This window comes from Rhinoderma darwinii, chromosome 3 (genome assembly GCF_050947455.1).
Source record: "Rhinoderma darwinii isolate aRhiDar2 chromosome 3, aRhiDar2.hap1, whole genome shotgun sequence".
Classification (NCBI taxonomy): Eukaryota; Metazoa; Chordata; class Amphibia; order Anura; family Rhinodermatidae; genus Rhinoderma; species Rhinoderma darwinii.
This window is the reverse complement of record NC_134689.1, coordinates 14,442,365-14,456,841: the sequence shown is the minus strand read 5'-3', so window position 1 is coordinate 14,456,841 and position 14,477 is coordinate 14,442,365. Positions and strand designations below refer to the sequence as shown.

The 14,477-nt window shown below is 43.7% G+C and overlaps 1 protein-coding gene across 1 annotated transcript; it reads right to left on the bottom strand.

The window, feature by feature from the left end:
• Nucleotides 1–5,744: 5,744 nt before the first annotated feature.
• TSPO (translocator protein) lies at nt 5,745–14,363 on the bottom strand. The gene is made up of 4 exons (XM_075859824.1): nt 14,259–14,363; nt 10,035–10,217; nt 7,411–7,549; nt 5,745–6,106 (listed from the first exon to the last, which is right to left on the bottom strand). Exons 2-4 carry the CDS (start codon nt 10,211–10,213, stop codon nt 5,936–5,938), a joined length of 489 nt encoding a protein of 162 aa, XP_075715939.1. The 5' UTR covers nt 10,214–10,217; nt 14,259–14,363; the 3' UTR covers nt 5,745–5,935.
• Nucleotides 14,364–14,477: the final 114 nt, after the last annotated feature.

Genomic DNA, 14,477 nt, shown 5'->3' with positions numbered 1-14,477 from the left:
TTGCTGTTTTTGTTTTTTGAAGAGTCGTCGTCTTCTATCAAGTTGTTAACATTTTAGCTGTTTTATCTTCTATCCATACCGGGTAAAGCTGACTGGTCGTTAATATGGCCGACATTACAGCTCCGCCAAGTTATACAGTAATACACCCCTGTGTATCGCTGCATTAAATAGGCAGAATTGCCATTCAGGAATCTGGGAAGGTTGGCCTGTCTACAGCTGCAGTGTCGGGACCGTTGTCACTCAACTCTCCCAGAAAGGGCGACCGATAAGGTCACGTGACAGCAGGGACATCCGGACACTTTTTTGTTTCTTATGACTACAGCAGACTGCACTGTGCAAGTATACGGCCCCCCCACCGGGAGCGCTGTAATGTGAGCTAGCAGGCTGGTAGGGACCGTGACCGGGATGCAGCTCCACTTTCTGTAAGGCCCTGAAACCGCCTCCTATTGAATTCAATAGCAGGCGGTGGTGGTCTTTTCCAACTCCGTTTTAGCCGCTTGCGGGGAAAAGAAAAGCGATGTGCTCCTTCTACCAGCGGTTCTGCCTCTGCCCTCCAATTTAAATCAACGGGAAGCAGAATAAGTGTTTTTCGCTGAGTTTTCTTGCCTGCGGCACTCAGTGGCCGTGGCCAAAAAACTTGGCAAAAACCGCGGCAAGTAAGAATCTGCCACAACATTTCTGAAGGGATTTTGAAGCAGATTTTTCTGCCTGCAAAAAAACTCAGTGTGAACAGGCCCTAACACGGCATAAAGTGATAAGGTCATCTGATTTCACGAAGGCCAGATTCACACGAACGTGGGGAAACCGGGCATTTTTCATGTTCGAGGTGCCCCCGGGCGGGTCCCGTGGTCACTGATGCCCATAGGACAAGTTCTATTTTTCAACGGACCCTTCACATGTCCGTTGAAACTGAACGGCTCCATTGAAATACATGCGTCCGTTGTTTTAACAGCCGTCACACAGACGTATTCTACGTTTATCTGAATAAGGCCTAAAAGGAATATTTGGTCTGCAGCACAAACGGCGGAGGCTTCCCATATGAGGATCTTGAGCGCTTTGAAGTTTTCATTATTTTAATAATACACGTGAATTAGTGCAATATTAGATTAAAAAAAATAATACTTGTGCGCTTTCAGTACAAGCTCGTCCTGTGATACGTAATTCAGAGCAAAACCGTCTAAGTTTCCCGTGTCTAAAAAATTCTTATTTTTCCTTGTCCGGGTTCTCCTTCCCTATCCGATAGCTCAAGACCGTGTGGGTTCCAGAGGTGGGACTCTCGTCTAACACGTTTATGACATATCCTGGGCAAAAACCCTAAATGTTTCAGTTGGAAATTCCCCTTTAAAATTGTGGCTGCCTATTGCCACCACTAGGGGGCAATCTGTATCCTTCACTTATTCAGGTTGATTGGCGCTGTATTCAACTGCATAAACATCTGCCCCCTAGTGGTGGCAACAGATAGCTGATAGGAATGACGTAGAACATTACTGTGCAGAATCCTGTACAATTATGTATACTGCATGGTGTACAATTTTTTATTTTTAGCGGGTGCATATAGGTCACATATGCCGCTGTATGGCATGCATCACAGGCATCCATTAAACGTATACGCCATGGTCTTGTATTTTCATGACTTATACATTTAATGTATACCATAATAATCTATGGGTGATGGATGCCGTTGTTTCCACAGTTTTTCCTCCATTCTTTGATCACCAATTTCCAACTCTCGCCTATTAACTGCACCTCACATTTGAGCAGAGATGGGGCCCCCTTAGTTGCTGGACCCCATAGCTGCTACGCCGGCAACCCTGCTTGTTGTGCAGCGCCCACATCTACATTATTTCAGATGCTTGGTCTGTGGTTTTACATTAGAAAATTCCTCGGATGTAATAGGTTTGTGTTGCCACCAGATGGCGCAGTGGAGCCAATGTTGTATAACTTTTTTTTCTAGGAAGTTGCATAAGGGTGTACTATTTACACGAGTCGTGTTTTTCATGGTTTTCGTCACGGTTCATAATCGCCGCAAACCTGTGTCATTGCTGTAAAAACCGCTGCAGTTTGTTGTGATTCTGAAAATTGCAAAAGAACGACTGAGCGGTCAATGATTTGCTAAAAGTTAAAAAAAAATAAAAAAAAATTGTTAGATTAATATGCAGAATAGTAAAAAGTTAAAAGGAAGGGAAAGCATCAACAAGCAGCTATTCATCTAGTTACTTTATGCTTGCGGTTTCCTTTTCGCCATACATTTATCCTGACTCCCTTATCCCACCCACTTAGTAGAAGTTACAAAACACTATGTGGGGTTGGGGTTGGTTTTACACAACCAATTCACAGTGTGTTACCCTCCCCGTTATAAGGCAGTGATGTTATGTAATCGCCCTCTAGGAATGTGAGTGCAATCATTTAAGAACAACTTAGGTGAAGTTTATTTTTTTTATTTTTTTTTTTATGTATTTGCCTGCATGCAGATGTAGCAGAGCTGAGTTTGTCATTTGGCATGACTGATCAGGATATTATGATGTGTTATCTGAACTCGCAGGCTCATGTTTAGACAGTCAAGAGACATTTTAAAGGGGACAATTGGAGATTTATTGGCTAAGGAAACCTTGGTGTTTTTTTTTTAATGTAGAGTATGTATATTGTGATACTAAGCGCTTTTCTTATATTAATTAAAAATGCTGCTTTGTTTCTGTTCTGCAGCTTCTACGTATCCACTGTACATATATGTGGCGTTCTGCAGCTTCTACGTATCCACTGTACATATATGCGGCGTTCTGCAGCTTCTACGTATCCACTGTACATAGATGTGGCGTTCTGCAGCTTCTACGTATCCACTGTACATAGATGCGGCGTTCTGCAGCTTCTACGTATCCACTGGACATAGATGTGGCGTTCTGCAGCTTCTACGTATCCACTGTACATAGATGCGGCGTTCTGCAGCTTCTACGTATCCACTGTACATAGATGTGGCGTTCTGCAGCTTCTACATATCCACTGTACATAGATGCGGCGTTCTGCAGCTTCTACGTATCCACTGTACATAGATGTGGCGTTCTGCAGCTTCTACGTATCCACTGTACATAGATGTGGCGTTCTGCAGCTTCTACGTATCCACTGTACATAGATGCGGCATTCTGCAGCTTCTACGTATCCACTGTACATAGATGCGGCGTTCTGCAGCTTCTGTCAGTGTGCTGGTCTGACGGCTCTGCTAACAGCGGCTCTTGTGTGTCCGTGACACCACATCTAAAGCTCCTATTAAGGCTGTGTTCCTACAGTGCAGATTTGCATGTATTGTTTTTTTTAACCAAAACCAGGAAGAGCAGCTAAACAAAAGAAATATAGGCCTCATAGGTCTCCTCTCCTGGATCCATTTCTGGTTTTGGCTTAAAAAATGCAGGCGAAATCTGCACTGTGGGAACCCAGCCATACACGGCCCCGGGCTAGGAAAATGAACGCTGATCAACAAGGCAGCTTGTTGATCGGCGCTCACTTGCTCCTTTCACAAGGAGCAATGATCGGGTATGTATGGGGACGAGCGCTTGTTAATACGAGCGCTCGTCCCCATAATGTCGGCAGCACGTCTCTGTTTACACACCAAGATGTGCTGCCGACAATCATTATTTTTAATGCGGCATAGACCATACAATCAGCCGATGATCGAACGTTTCCCCGTTCATCAGCTGATCGATGTCCTGTTTACGCAATGATTGGGAACGAGCGTTTCATATGAACAGTAGTTTACCTTATCATTGACCCTTGTAAAATGGCCTTTACCCTAAGGCCGGGTTCCCATGTAGCGTAAACGCGACAAAATTGTGTGCGGAAATTCTGCAGCGTTTACAGTAGCCGCAAAGTGGATGAGATTTAGTAATGTCATGCCTATCCTGCGGGGAAAAAACGCAGCGTAAACGTTAATAAATTGACCTGCGGTGTGAAATTTAATTCTGCAGAATGTCAACTTCTGCTGCGTTTTTTATTTTCCGTCGCGGGTTTTCCCTATTAAGTTCCCGCAAAACAGAAAGCCAAGCGTTGGGCCGCAAAAATCGCAACGCCGGAAGAAAAAAAAAAAAATAAAAAATCATACTTACCAAGAATGCCCTCCTTCCTGCAGTCTGGCCTCCTGGGATGACTTGCATCCCATGTGACTGCTGCAGCCAATCACAGGCTGCAGCGTCACATGGCCTGCAACGTCATCCAGGGAGGTTGGAGCGGACATCGGAGGGGGGAGGGGTATGAACGGCTTTCTTCCGAGGCGGAATTGCTGTCCGGAAAAACTATTATGGACGGAATCGCTTGCGGGTTCCATGTCGGACACGCTGCGTGAGTTTTACGCAGCGTATCAGTCCCGTGGGAACCCAGCCTAAGGCTACTTATACACATTGCGTAGTTTGTCCTTTTTTTTTTTGTTGTGGTGTTTTTAGGTGCGAGTGAAGGAGATGAGTGGGCACAAAATAACCGGACGACCTTTAGGTTCTCTATCTGTATTTGAAATGTTGAAGGAAACCAGAGAAACCAACGCAAACACGGAGAGAACATACAAACTCCCTGCAGGCCGTGGTCAGATCGGATCCAGGACACCGGTCCTACGACAGTGCTGACCACCGAGCTGTTCAAATTTTCCCCATCATTTGGGAAAATTCTGATGTGTTTAAACATTTTTCTCGCACATGTTTATGATCACGTTTGACTGGTTGGACGTAGTCCATCAATAAAAAAAAACAACGAGGGACTACACCACCCACAGGACCGGTTCAGCAACCGGAGGTCATTGTGTATAAATAAGGTTAGAAACCGACTACACCTAGAAGCAGGATTCTCCGGCTGTGCACATTGTACTGTATAATTATACAGGGGGAGGGGCAGTGGATATTACGATGGAGGCCGAATTCTCAACTTTTACGTGTCCGCTCATTTGGCCTTTGCTGCTTCCGGTTTGCAGACCCTTCTTTTAGTTATTACTGTCAGATTTGGATGATTAAAGGGGTATTACCACCTCAGACATTTGTCTTATCAATGGAATATGCCACAAATGTGATAGGTCAGTGTCCCAGAGCCAAGACCCACATTTACCTCAACAATGGGGTTTACCGAACCCCCCCCCCCCTTGCCGGTTGAGGCGGCCACCGCCACATTCCGATCAGAAAATGTATGGAGATGGCAGCGCGTAAATTCCTGTAAGAGTCACGGAGATAGCCGTGCCCGCTAGTTGATATCCAGCATGTCTGATCCTCATCCCCCTACATTTAATGTGAGGCAATATAGAGGCCGCCATGCACATTAGATTTTAGCGGGATCCTCCAATAGTGATCTGGTGTGTACCGGCAGCTTTAGGACACGTTCACATGTAGCGTAAACACTGCAGATTTTCATCAACGGATTTCGTTCCGGAAAAGCCACAGCGTAATACAGTAGCGGCAGATTGGATGAGATTTCAACCGATGTGTTTTCCGCAGCGGAGAGTCCGCCCGAAAAACTGCACCACAATTTGGCACGGTTTTTCGTCCGGAAATCCTTGTGGGTTCCATAGGGGATATGCTGTGGACTTGTAGGCCCTGCGTGACCATGGCCTTAAAGTAAGTCCTATTCAGTCACACAAGTCGCCACACGACTCCTCAGGACGCAGCGCAGGACGCACCATGTGACCGGGGAGGCGAATCCACTTCATTGCTTACACAACACACACATTTATGTAACACAACAAGATACGCAATTTCCTCAAGAAGCAGATAAAACAGGAGGACATTATTAGGTCTTTTATTTGCCATGAAGAACTGGACATATGACTAAGGCACCGTAAGTTATAAGGCGACATCGTCACGCCCGGGCATGGTCACATTATTAGTGTTCTGCTGGTGTGACAAGTCGTAATGCAAAAAAGTTACAGGTTCAAAACCCAAAAATATAACTTCATTCTCCATCTTGTTCCTTCTCATTCAGATTTGTCCTTATTGTCCCTCCAGATGACGTAGTTCAGGGTAGAGGCCAGTGACAACCAGGCAATGTACGGGAACATCAGGTAGGCGGCCGTCTTGCTTATAGGATACCAGGACGTGGTTGTAAGGACAACTGTACCAGTGAGAGAGGTGATTTCAATAAATCCCTGTACAGAGGGAAAAAAAAATAATTAAAGGGGAGCTCCACCAAAAACATAGAAATGACTCATACTACATATTATTGCCCAATTTACCTGTGCTCATGTGGTCACATTCTGATTGTTATAGCGACACCCATTGGACTATGGCAACAATTCCTCTACAGACAACAGAATGATTTGTTGTCATCGCCCCATACGGGAAATAAACTTTTAAAAAATGTTTGACGTCATGGTGATGTCAGAAGTTTTGATCAATGGGGGTCCGAGCAGTGAGACCCCCCCCCACCGGTCGCTAAAACAAAGAGGCAGAAGAGCTCAGGTGAGCGTTGTGCCGCTTAGTTTCTGATCCGCTTTCCTCAAAAAGCCGAGCGAGCAGTGTACGGACTCATACGCTGATCCGAGGAAAGTCGATCAGGAATGAAGCGGCACAGCGCTCACCCGAGCGCTTCTGCTGCTTTGTTTTAGCGACCGGTGGGAGTCCCAGTGCTCAAACTCCACCAATTCAATGTCAAAAGATTTTTGAACGTTTAGTTACCCTTTAAAGGGGTTTACCATCATGGACATTTATGGCATATCCTAAATGTCCGATAGGTGCTGGTCCCAGAGGTGGGTCCCACAACCATCTCTAGAGCAGGGCCCCCTGACCCCCATCCTACTTCTTTCTGGCCACTGACTCGTGGTAGTCAGGAGTACAGAAACAGCTTAGATATGCTATTTCTGTAACTCCCATAGAGGTGGAAGGAAGGGTCAAAAAAAGCGTAGCACGACGAGCTAGGCTGTTTCCAATACTCCCGACCACCTCGTCAGACAGTGGCCGCAGAGCTACGGGAGCGGTAAAAAGCAGGACGGAGATCAGGGGACCCCATTCTAAAGATAGGTGCGGGTTCCAGAGGTGGGACACTTACGGCATATCGTGTGAAAATGCCATAAATGTCTTAGAAAAACCCCTTTGACAGTCATTGTTCCATGAAAACACTTGGGGGGCCTTAATTAAGTCCCAGGCTGCCTATATAAAATGGAAACCTTGTTGATCACATCGCAGAGGTGACAAATGAAGCCCTCTTCCTTTGTTTCCGTGCTGCAATCGGCATGGATTATGGCATACAAGAGGTTAAACTGCCAATGACACTTGATCATCCCCATTTAAAGTGAATAAAACTGAATTGCAATACCATCCGCAGCCTATGGACAATAGTGGCGCTGTTTCTGGAACATTTTCTAGAATGTTTGTTTTCTAATCTGGACAAAAAAAAACAAACCCAACAAGACAATAATTTATCCATTAATATTATATATACAGCATCACTTACCCAACCAAGTTTGTGGGCGCCAAAAAAAATGGGTGTCCAGGCCCAGTTAAGTGCCAGCTGTGCAGCATACAGTCCTAATGGAACCATAGCGTCTTCTGTGAAGCCACCTAACTCTTTATAGATCAGGTATGAACCATAACTATATGTATAAAAAAACAAAACAACAATAACATAAATGGTGGCAACGCTTACGGGGAACCCGTTTCTGGGGCAGGCCACTTTGGAACGGGTCACCACTAAGTTAGAAAAAAAACCTTAAAACGGATCGGTCATCAGACTTTGCCCCCTATGTAAGGGCAGCAGAGTGTGAGGACCGGTCCACTCTCCCATTAGCCCAAACGGCACAACATAATGTTGTGCCGTTGGGATAAAGCAGCGATCGAAAAAAAATACACCGGACTCATGGTTATGAATCTGATGTATTTAACAAAAATGAGCAATCCCCCCTCCTCCTCCTGCCACAATCACCACTGATCGGGAGAGGCGGGGGGAGCGCTGCCCTTATGAATGCAGAGGACTTAACGAAGAGTTCGCTGTATTATTTTCTAGCTGCTTTTAGCCAAATGGCACAATGTTTTTGGTGCGGTTTGGTCTAATCGTAGAGCAGACCTGTGCCCCGACTATGCTGGACTGGAGAACATTATATGAGGACAGATCCGCATTAAAATAATACTCCACTTAGAACCGATTCACTGTGTTATGCCCAGAACAGGGCCTGAGGGGCGGTGCTTGACACCGGGGTTATCAGTGTATTTGTTGCCAGGGTGTCACTTTAAGGCTATATTCACACACAGTTTTATGCAGGCGGAATTTCTGCCTCAAAATTCTGTTTGGAAGTTTGAGGCAGATTTTCCTCTCCCTGCACGCCAATTTTCGCTGCGTTTTTCGCCCGCGGCCATTGAGCGCCGCGGGCATAAAACGCTGCGACATACGCTATCTCTGCATCCCATTGATGTCAATCGAGGTCAGAGGCGTAAACGCCTGAAGATAGGGCATGTCGCTTCTTTTTCCTCCGCGAGGTGGTTTTACCGCTCGCGGGAAAAATACACCTCCGCCTCCCATTGAAATCAATGGGAGGCATTTTAGGGCCGTTTTTGCCGAGTTTTGCGGTGCGGTTTCCACGTCAAAAAACTCTGTGTGAACATAACCTAAGGGTATGTTCACACGCTAGCTGGCTTTTACGGCTGAAATGACAGACTGTTTTCAGGAGAAAACAGCTGCCTCGTTTCAGCCGTAAAAGCAGCTCCTCGTATTATGCGAGGCGTCTTTGACGCCTGTAATCTTGAGCTGCTCTTCATTGAGTTCAATGAAGAACAGCTCAAATTACGTTGCAAAGAAGTGTCCCGCATATAATGTATAGAAGTGTCCCGCATGTAATGTATATAAGTGTCCCGCATGTAATGTATATAAGTGTCCCGCATATAATGTATATAAGTGTCCCGCATATAATGTATATAAGTGTCCCGCATATAATGTATATAAGTGTCCCGCATATAATGTATATAAGTGTCCCGCATATAATGTATATAAGTGTCCCGCATATAATGTATATAAGTGTCCCGCATATAATGTATATAAGTGTCCCGCATATAATGTATATAAGTGTCCCGCATATAATGTATATAAGTGTCCCGCATATAATGTATAGAAGTGTCCCGCATATAATGTATAGAAGTGTCCCGCATATAATGTATAGAAGTGTCCCGCATATAATGTATATAAGTGTCCTGCATATAATGTATATAAGTGTCCCGCATATAATGTATATAAGTGTCCCGCATATAATGTATATAAGTGTCCCGCATATAATGTATATAAGTGTCCCGCATATAATGTATATATGTGTCCCGCATATAATGTATATAAGTGTCCCGCATATAATGTATATAAGTGTCCCGCATATAATGTATATAAGTGTCCCGCATATAATGTATATAAGTGTCCCGCATATAATGTATAGAAGTGTCCCGCATATAATGTATAGAAGTGTCCCGCATATAATGTATAGAAGTGTCCCGCATATAATGTATAGAAGTGTCCCGCATATAATGTATAGAAGTGTCCCGCATATAATGTATAGAAGTGTCCCGCATATAATGTATAGAAGTGTCCCGCATATAATGTATAGAAGTGTCCTGCATATAATGTATAGAAGTGTCCTGCATATAATGTATAGAAGTGTCCCGCATATAATGTATAGAAGTGTCCCGCATATAATGTATATAAGTGTCCTGCATATAATGTATATAAGTGTCCCGCATATAATGTATATAAGTGTCCCGCATATAATGTATATAAGTGTCCTGCATATAATGTATAGAAGTGTCCCGCATATAATATATATGAGTGCCCTGCATATAATGTATATAAGTGTCCCGCATATAATGTATAGAAGTGTCCTGCATATAATGTATATAAGTGTCCTGCATATAATGTATATAAGTGTCCCGCATATAATGTATAGAAGTGTCCTGCACTTCTTTGCCGAGGCAGTCAATTTACGCGTCGTCGTTTGACAGGAAATACAGGACGAATTTGCCTGTGTGAACAAAATCTAATGAGCATCTGTGCGCAAGGGCAGCACGTAAACCAACTTTCAATTCTGTCATTCTTGTATTACATACCCCATGGATGTATATAAGGCTGTCCACACTGGTGCAAACATCCAGTTAGGAGGGCGCCATGATGGTTTTACCAGGGTGGTGTACCACGTTTTGACCTCCTTACGGGTAATGAGTCCTCCGAGTATTCCACCCACATGGGGCAGAATAGTAAGGCCGATGGCGGGAGCCCAGGAAGGCATTGTACTGTTGGAAAAAAAAAAAAATTAACGTTTTTGCAGCACTTTTTTTCCCGCAGCGCGGGCATGAGATTTTCTGAATTTCATCCATTTTGCTGCTACTGTAAATGTTGCGGAATTTCCGCACACAATTCCGTTGCGGAAATTCCACAGCGTTTACGCTACGCGGGAACCCGGCCTTAGTATTTGATGCAGATCTTTACCTTCAATGGGGAAAATTTGCAACACACGTTGCATGAGGGGACATGCGAATGTACAAAATCTGCACCGCAGGTCATGAAATGTTAAATCTCATCCCCTTTGCTGCCACTTTAATTTGCAGCAATTACTCTACGTGTGAATATAGATCAATACAAACGCTAAAATGTGGCCAAAGGACGGGATATACAGGACCGGTCGCGCGGAATCGGCCTAAGCCCCACCCTCTCCAAACAAGGCCACAATCAACGGTCTATCACCGGGTTTTCAAGAACCCTCAAACACTTTGGCGCTGGTCATAGAAATCTCGAATATGATCGGTTCCCATTTTTGTATCCAAAAACATAAACAGGGATGGAAAAGCCGTGCGAACGCGCCCTTATATTAGACGGAGCAGAACTGCTGACGCCACACTGGCTGCTGGGAGGTCCGTTCGGAGTCTTCCCTCCATGATGTCAGCTATTGTGTGGTTAGATTCCAGTCTGACGAGGGGCGTGCGCCGCCCACATCAGCCCTTTATATACAAGAAGAATTTTCTTTCATCTTTAAGATAATCCCATGAACGCCGCCTGTCACACCCACCAGTCTAGAGTTATCTCGTATCAGCAGCCATGTTTTTTGGGTGTTTGCGGTCACGAGCAGATTACACTCCAGTATCTACACCCCGTGTCTGCTCAGGACGTTTGTGCCCTCTGAACCGACTTATGTTGTTAGGGAATTACTGAAGTAGCAACTCCCTACAATACAGCGATCAGAAACATTCTGGGGAGAGATCCAGAAAATGACTGCAGCTTCTCCCTATTGATTTTAATGGGAAAGAACGTGGCCTAGAGAAAGTTTCTTGGAATATTTTTTTCTAAAAAAATTTTTAAAATGTTGTTAACTATTTAACCCCTTCGAGGTAACTGCACGTCCAGGCAAGCAGTTACTTTGCGCACCCTGACGTGCAGATATGTATGCACTAGAATAACAGTTAACTGTACAGGGTGTCTGTCCTGGTCGCTGATTTTGGCAATTAACCCCTTAGATGCGGCGATCGATTGCGATCGCCGCATCTAAGGGGTTTGTAGCAGATCGGCAGCCCCCACAATGCGATTTCGGGGGCTGCCGATGGTCAGCATGGCAACCAGAGCCTCTGGGTCTGCCATGTACGGAAGCCTATGAGGACCAGCTTCCGGCTTCCCATTACGTCACTGTCAAAATTGCAATTTTCACCATGCGCTGTGCATTAACCCCTTCGCGCACCATGACGTAATAGCACGGGGGGGGGTAATGTATGGAGCGGGCTCACGTGCTGAGCCCGCTCCATATGCTGCGGGTGTCAGCTGTGTATTACAACGGACACCCGGGACTAACGGACAGAAGCAGCGATAGCGCTGTTACAGAAGCCTGTCAAAGTAACAATATACTGCAATACTTTTTTTATCACCTTAGCTCTCCAAAAAAATAATGGCTCTCGGAAGGTGGTGAAGCAAAACAAAAACAACATTTTTTTTGTAAAAGCAGTAAAACATAAAAAAAAAAAAAATCTATATATATATTTGGCATCACCGTAATCGTAGAATAAATTTAACTTGTCGTTTTTACCGCACGGTGAAAGGTGTAAAAAACAAAACCCAAACAACAATGGAGGAATCGCAGTTTTTTCCAATTTCAGCCCGCAAATAATTTTTTTTTTAAGTTTACCAGTACATTATATGGTGTCAATAGAAACTACAACTCCTCCCACAAAACATAAGCCCTCACACCGCTCTTGACGAAAAAAAAAAAAAAAAAAGTTATGGCTTTTGGAAGGCGGGGAGTGAAAAGGCGAAAAATTGATCAGTCCTGAAAGGGTTAATTAATTTCTAATGAAAATCTTTGATGACCACGTGGGGTATAGCCGTACTCGGGAGAAATTGCTTTACAAATGTTGGGCGGCTTTTTCTCCTTTATGAAAATGAAGAAACTCGACATTTTATTGGAAAAAACGTTGATATTCATTTCCACGGCCTAATTCTAAGAAATTCTGCAAAAGTGGTCTAAATGGCCACTATACCCCTAGATAAGTTGATTTTCCCAAATGGGGTCACTTTTGAGGGGTTTCCACTGTTTTGGCCCCACAAGACCTCTTCAAACCTGACATGGTGCCTAAAATATAGTCTAATAAAAAGAAGGACCCAAAATCCACTAGGTGCTCCTTGGCTTCAGAGGCCGGTGCTTCAGTCCATTACCGCACTAGGGCCACATGTGGGATATTTCTAAAAACTGCAGTATCTGGGCAATAAATATTGAGTTGCGTTTCTCTGGTAAAACTTTTTGTGTTACAGAAAAAAAATGTATTACAAATGAGTTTCGGCAAAAAAAAAAATGAAATTGTAATTTTCGACCTCTACATGTGAAACGCCTAAAGGGTTAAGAAACTTTCTGAATGCTGTTTTGAATACCTTGAGGGGTGCAGTTTTCAGAATGGGGTGATTTATGGGGTCTTTCTAATATATAAGGCCCTCAAAACCACCTCAGAACTGAACTGGTCCCTGTAAAAAATGGCCTTTTGAAATTTTCTTGAAAATGAGAAATTGCTGCTAAAGTTCTGACCCTCGTAACGTCCTAGAAAAATAAAAGGATGTCCAAAAAACGATGCAAACATTCCACTAACATAAAGTACAATATGTCACGAGAAAATCTCAGAATCACTTGGATAGGTAAAAGCATTCCCAAGTTACTACCACATAAAGTGACACGTCAGATTTGAACAAATCGGCTTCATCCTCAAGGCCAAAAAAAGGCTCAGTCCTGAAGGGGTTAAAGCCGAAAACTCCCCCTCCTCGACTGTTTGCTGTATAAATAGACACATGCGGTTTATTCCCACAGTGTCAGTTATAGATCATTATCGTGGCACTCCATAGTAACCGCTTATTCAACTTCTCCCTGACTGCCATGGGACGGCCTATTAGTTTACTTTGTGTAAGATGAAGGCGTTTACAATTTATTGCGGGCGCGGCGCATTCTTCAGTGTAAAACGTGCACAGTAATAAGAGTGGGAAATATAGTTTTTTCTTAATTAAATGAAATTTAAAATTCACAGAATAATATAAATAAAATAAAATGTAAAATTTGCTTAATTTAAAAAAAAAAATAAAAAATTGTTTTGTAAGTAATAGTTTTAACAAACTTTTTTTTTTTTTTTATTACAATGGTTTCCTTCGCCCAATGACGAGCTAAATACAGGGGTGCCAGAGTCTTTCAGGGCATGCTGGGAGTTGTAGTTTCACCACAGGTTGCAGACCACTGCTGCAGGGGAAATAAAGCATTACATGGTGCCCATTCAAATCAAAGTGCCATCTGGATCGGTAATGCCACCTGGACTGGTTCTCTGCAGAGGGTAATATAGGGGGGTCCCAGGCAAGTGACACCCAAGTGTTTGTATTTGCCGTAGCAGGGCAACATAAAACAGAGGGAAGATGTTCCACAAGGCAACAGCACAATTTACATGGACGCTACTATCTTATTTTTTATTTGGGGGGGGGGGGGGGGGGGGGGAGAACAAATTGTAAAAAAAAAAAAAAAAAAAAGTTTTTTTTTAAATAACATTTTTGGAGTTTTTTTTTTTGCATTATTATTATTATTTCCTACTTTCAGATTTCGTGACCCAGCAGCTTATAGGTCTGTGCATTTAATTGCAATATAAAGTAGAAATTGGCCATGAGCACCACCTAACAAGTTGCTGCACTCCAGTGACTGAAGAACTACAAGTCCCAGCAATGTCTGCTGGCTAGATCAGCAAGTTCTTGTATGCAATTGTGAAAATAACTTACAATAATCACATCATAAACCTAAAAATAAGAAGGGATTAAGTAGAAGCACTCACCTCTGCTGCTCTGCTACTGTCACCACTGCAGGGGACACACTCTATTTGCTAAGGAGTTCGCTGATCAGCTGACTAGGGGGCGGAGACTAGAGGAAGGGAAGATGCACTCATCGGCCATCTTTATTTAGGGCAAAACCAAAAAATTACCTTGTTACTAGTCACAATTTTCAATATAATTATCACAAGTTTCAATATAATTAGCAGTCACATAAACTCCTA

Coding starts and splice junctions, on each gene's coding strand:
- TSPO (XM_075859824.1), bottom strand. CDS start 10,213: ATGCCTTCCTGGGCTCCCGCCATCGGCCTTACTATTCTGCCCCATGTG. Junction 7,550..10,034: donor GCCTTATATACATCCATGGG/GTATGTAATACA, acceptor TTATACATATAG/TTATGGTTCATACCTGATCT. Junction 6,107..7,410: donor GCGCCCACAAACTTGGTTGG/GTAAGTGATGCT, acceptor CCCTCTGTACAG/GGATTTATTGAAATCACCTC.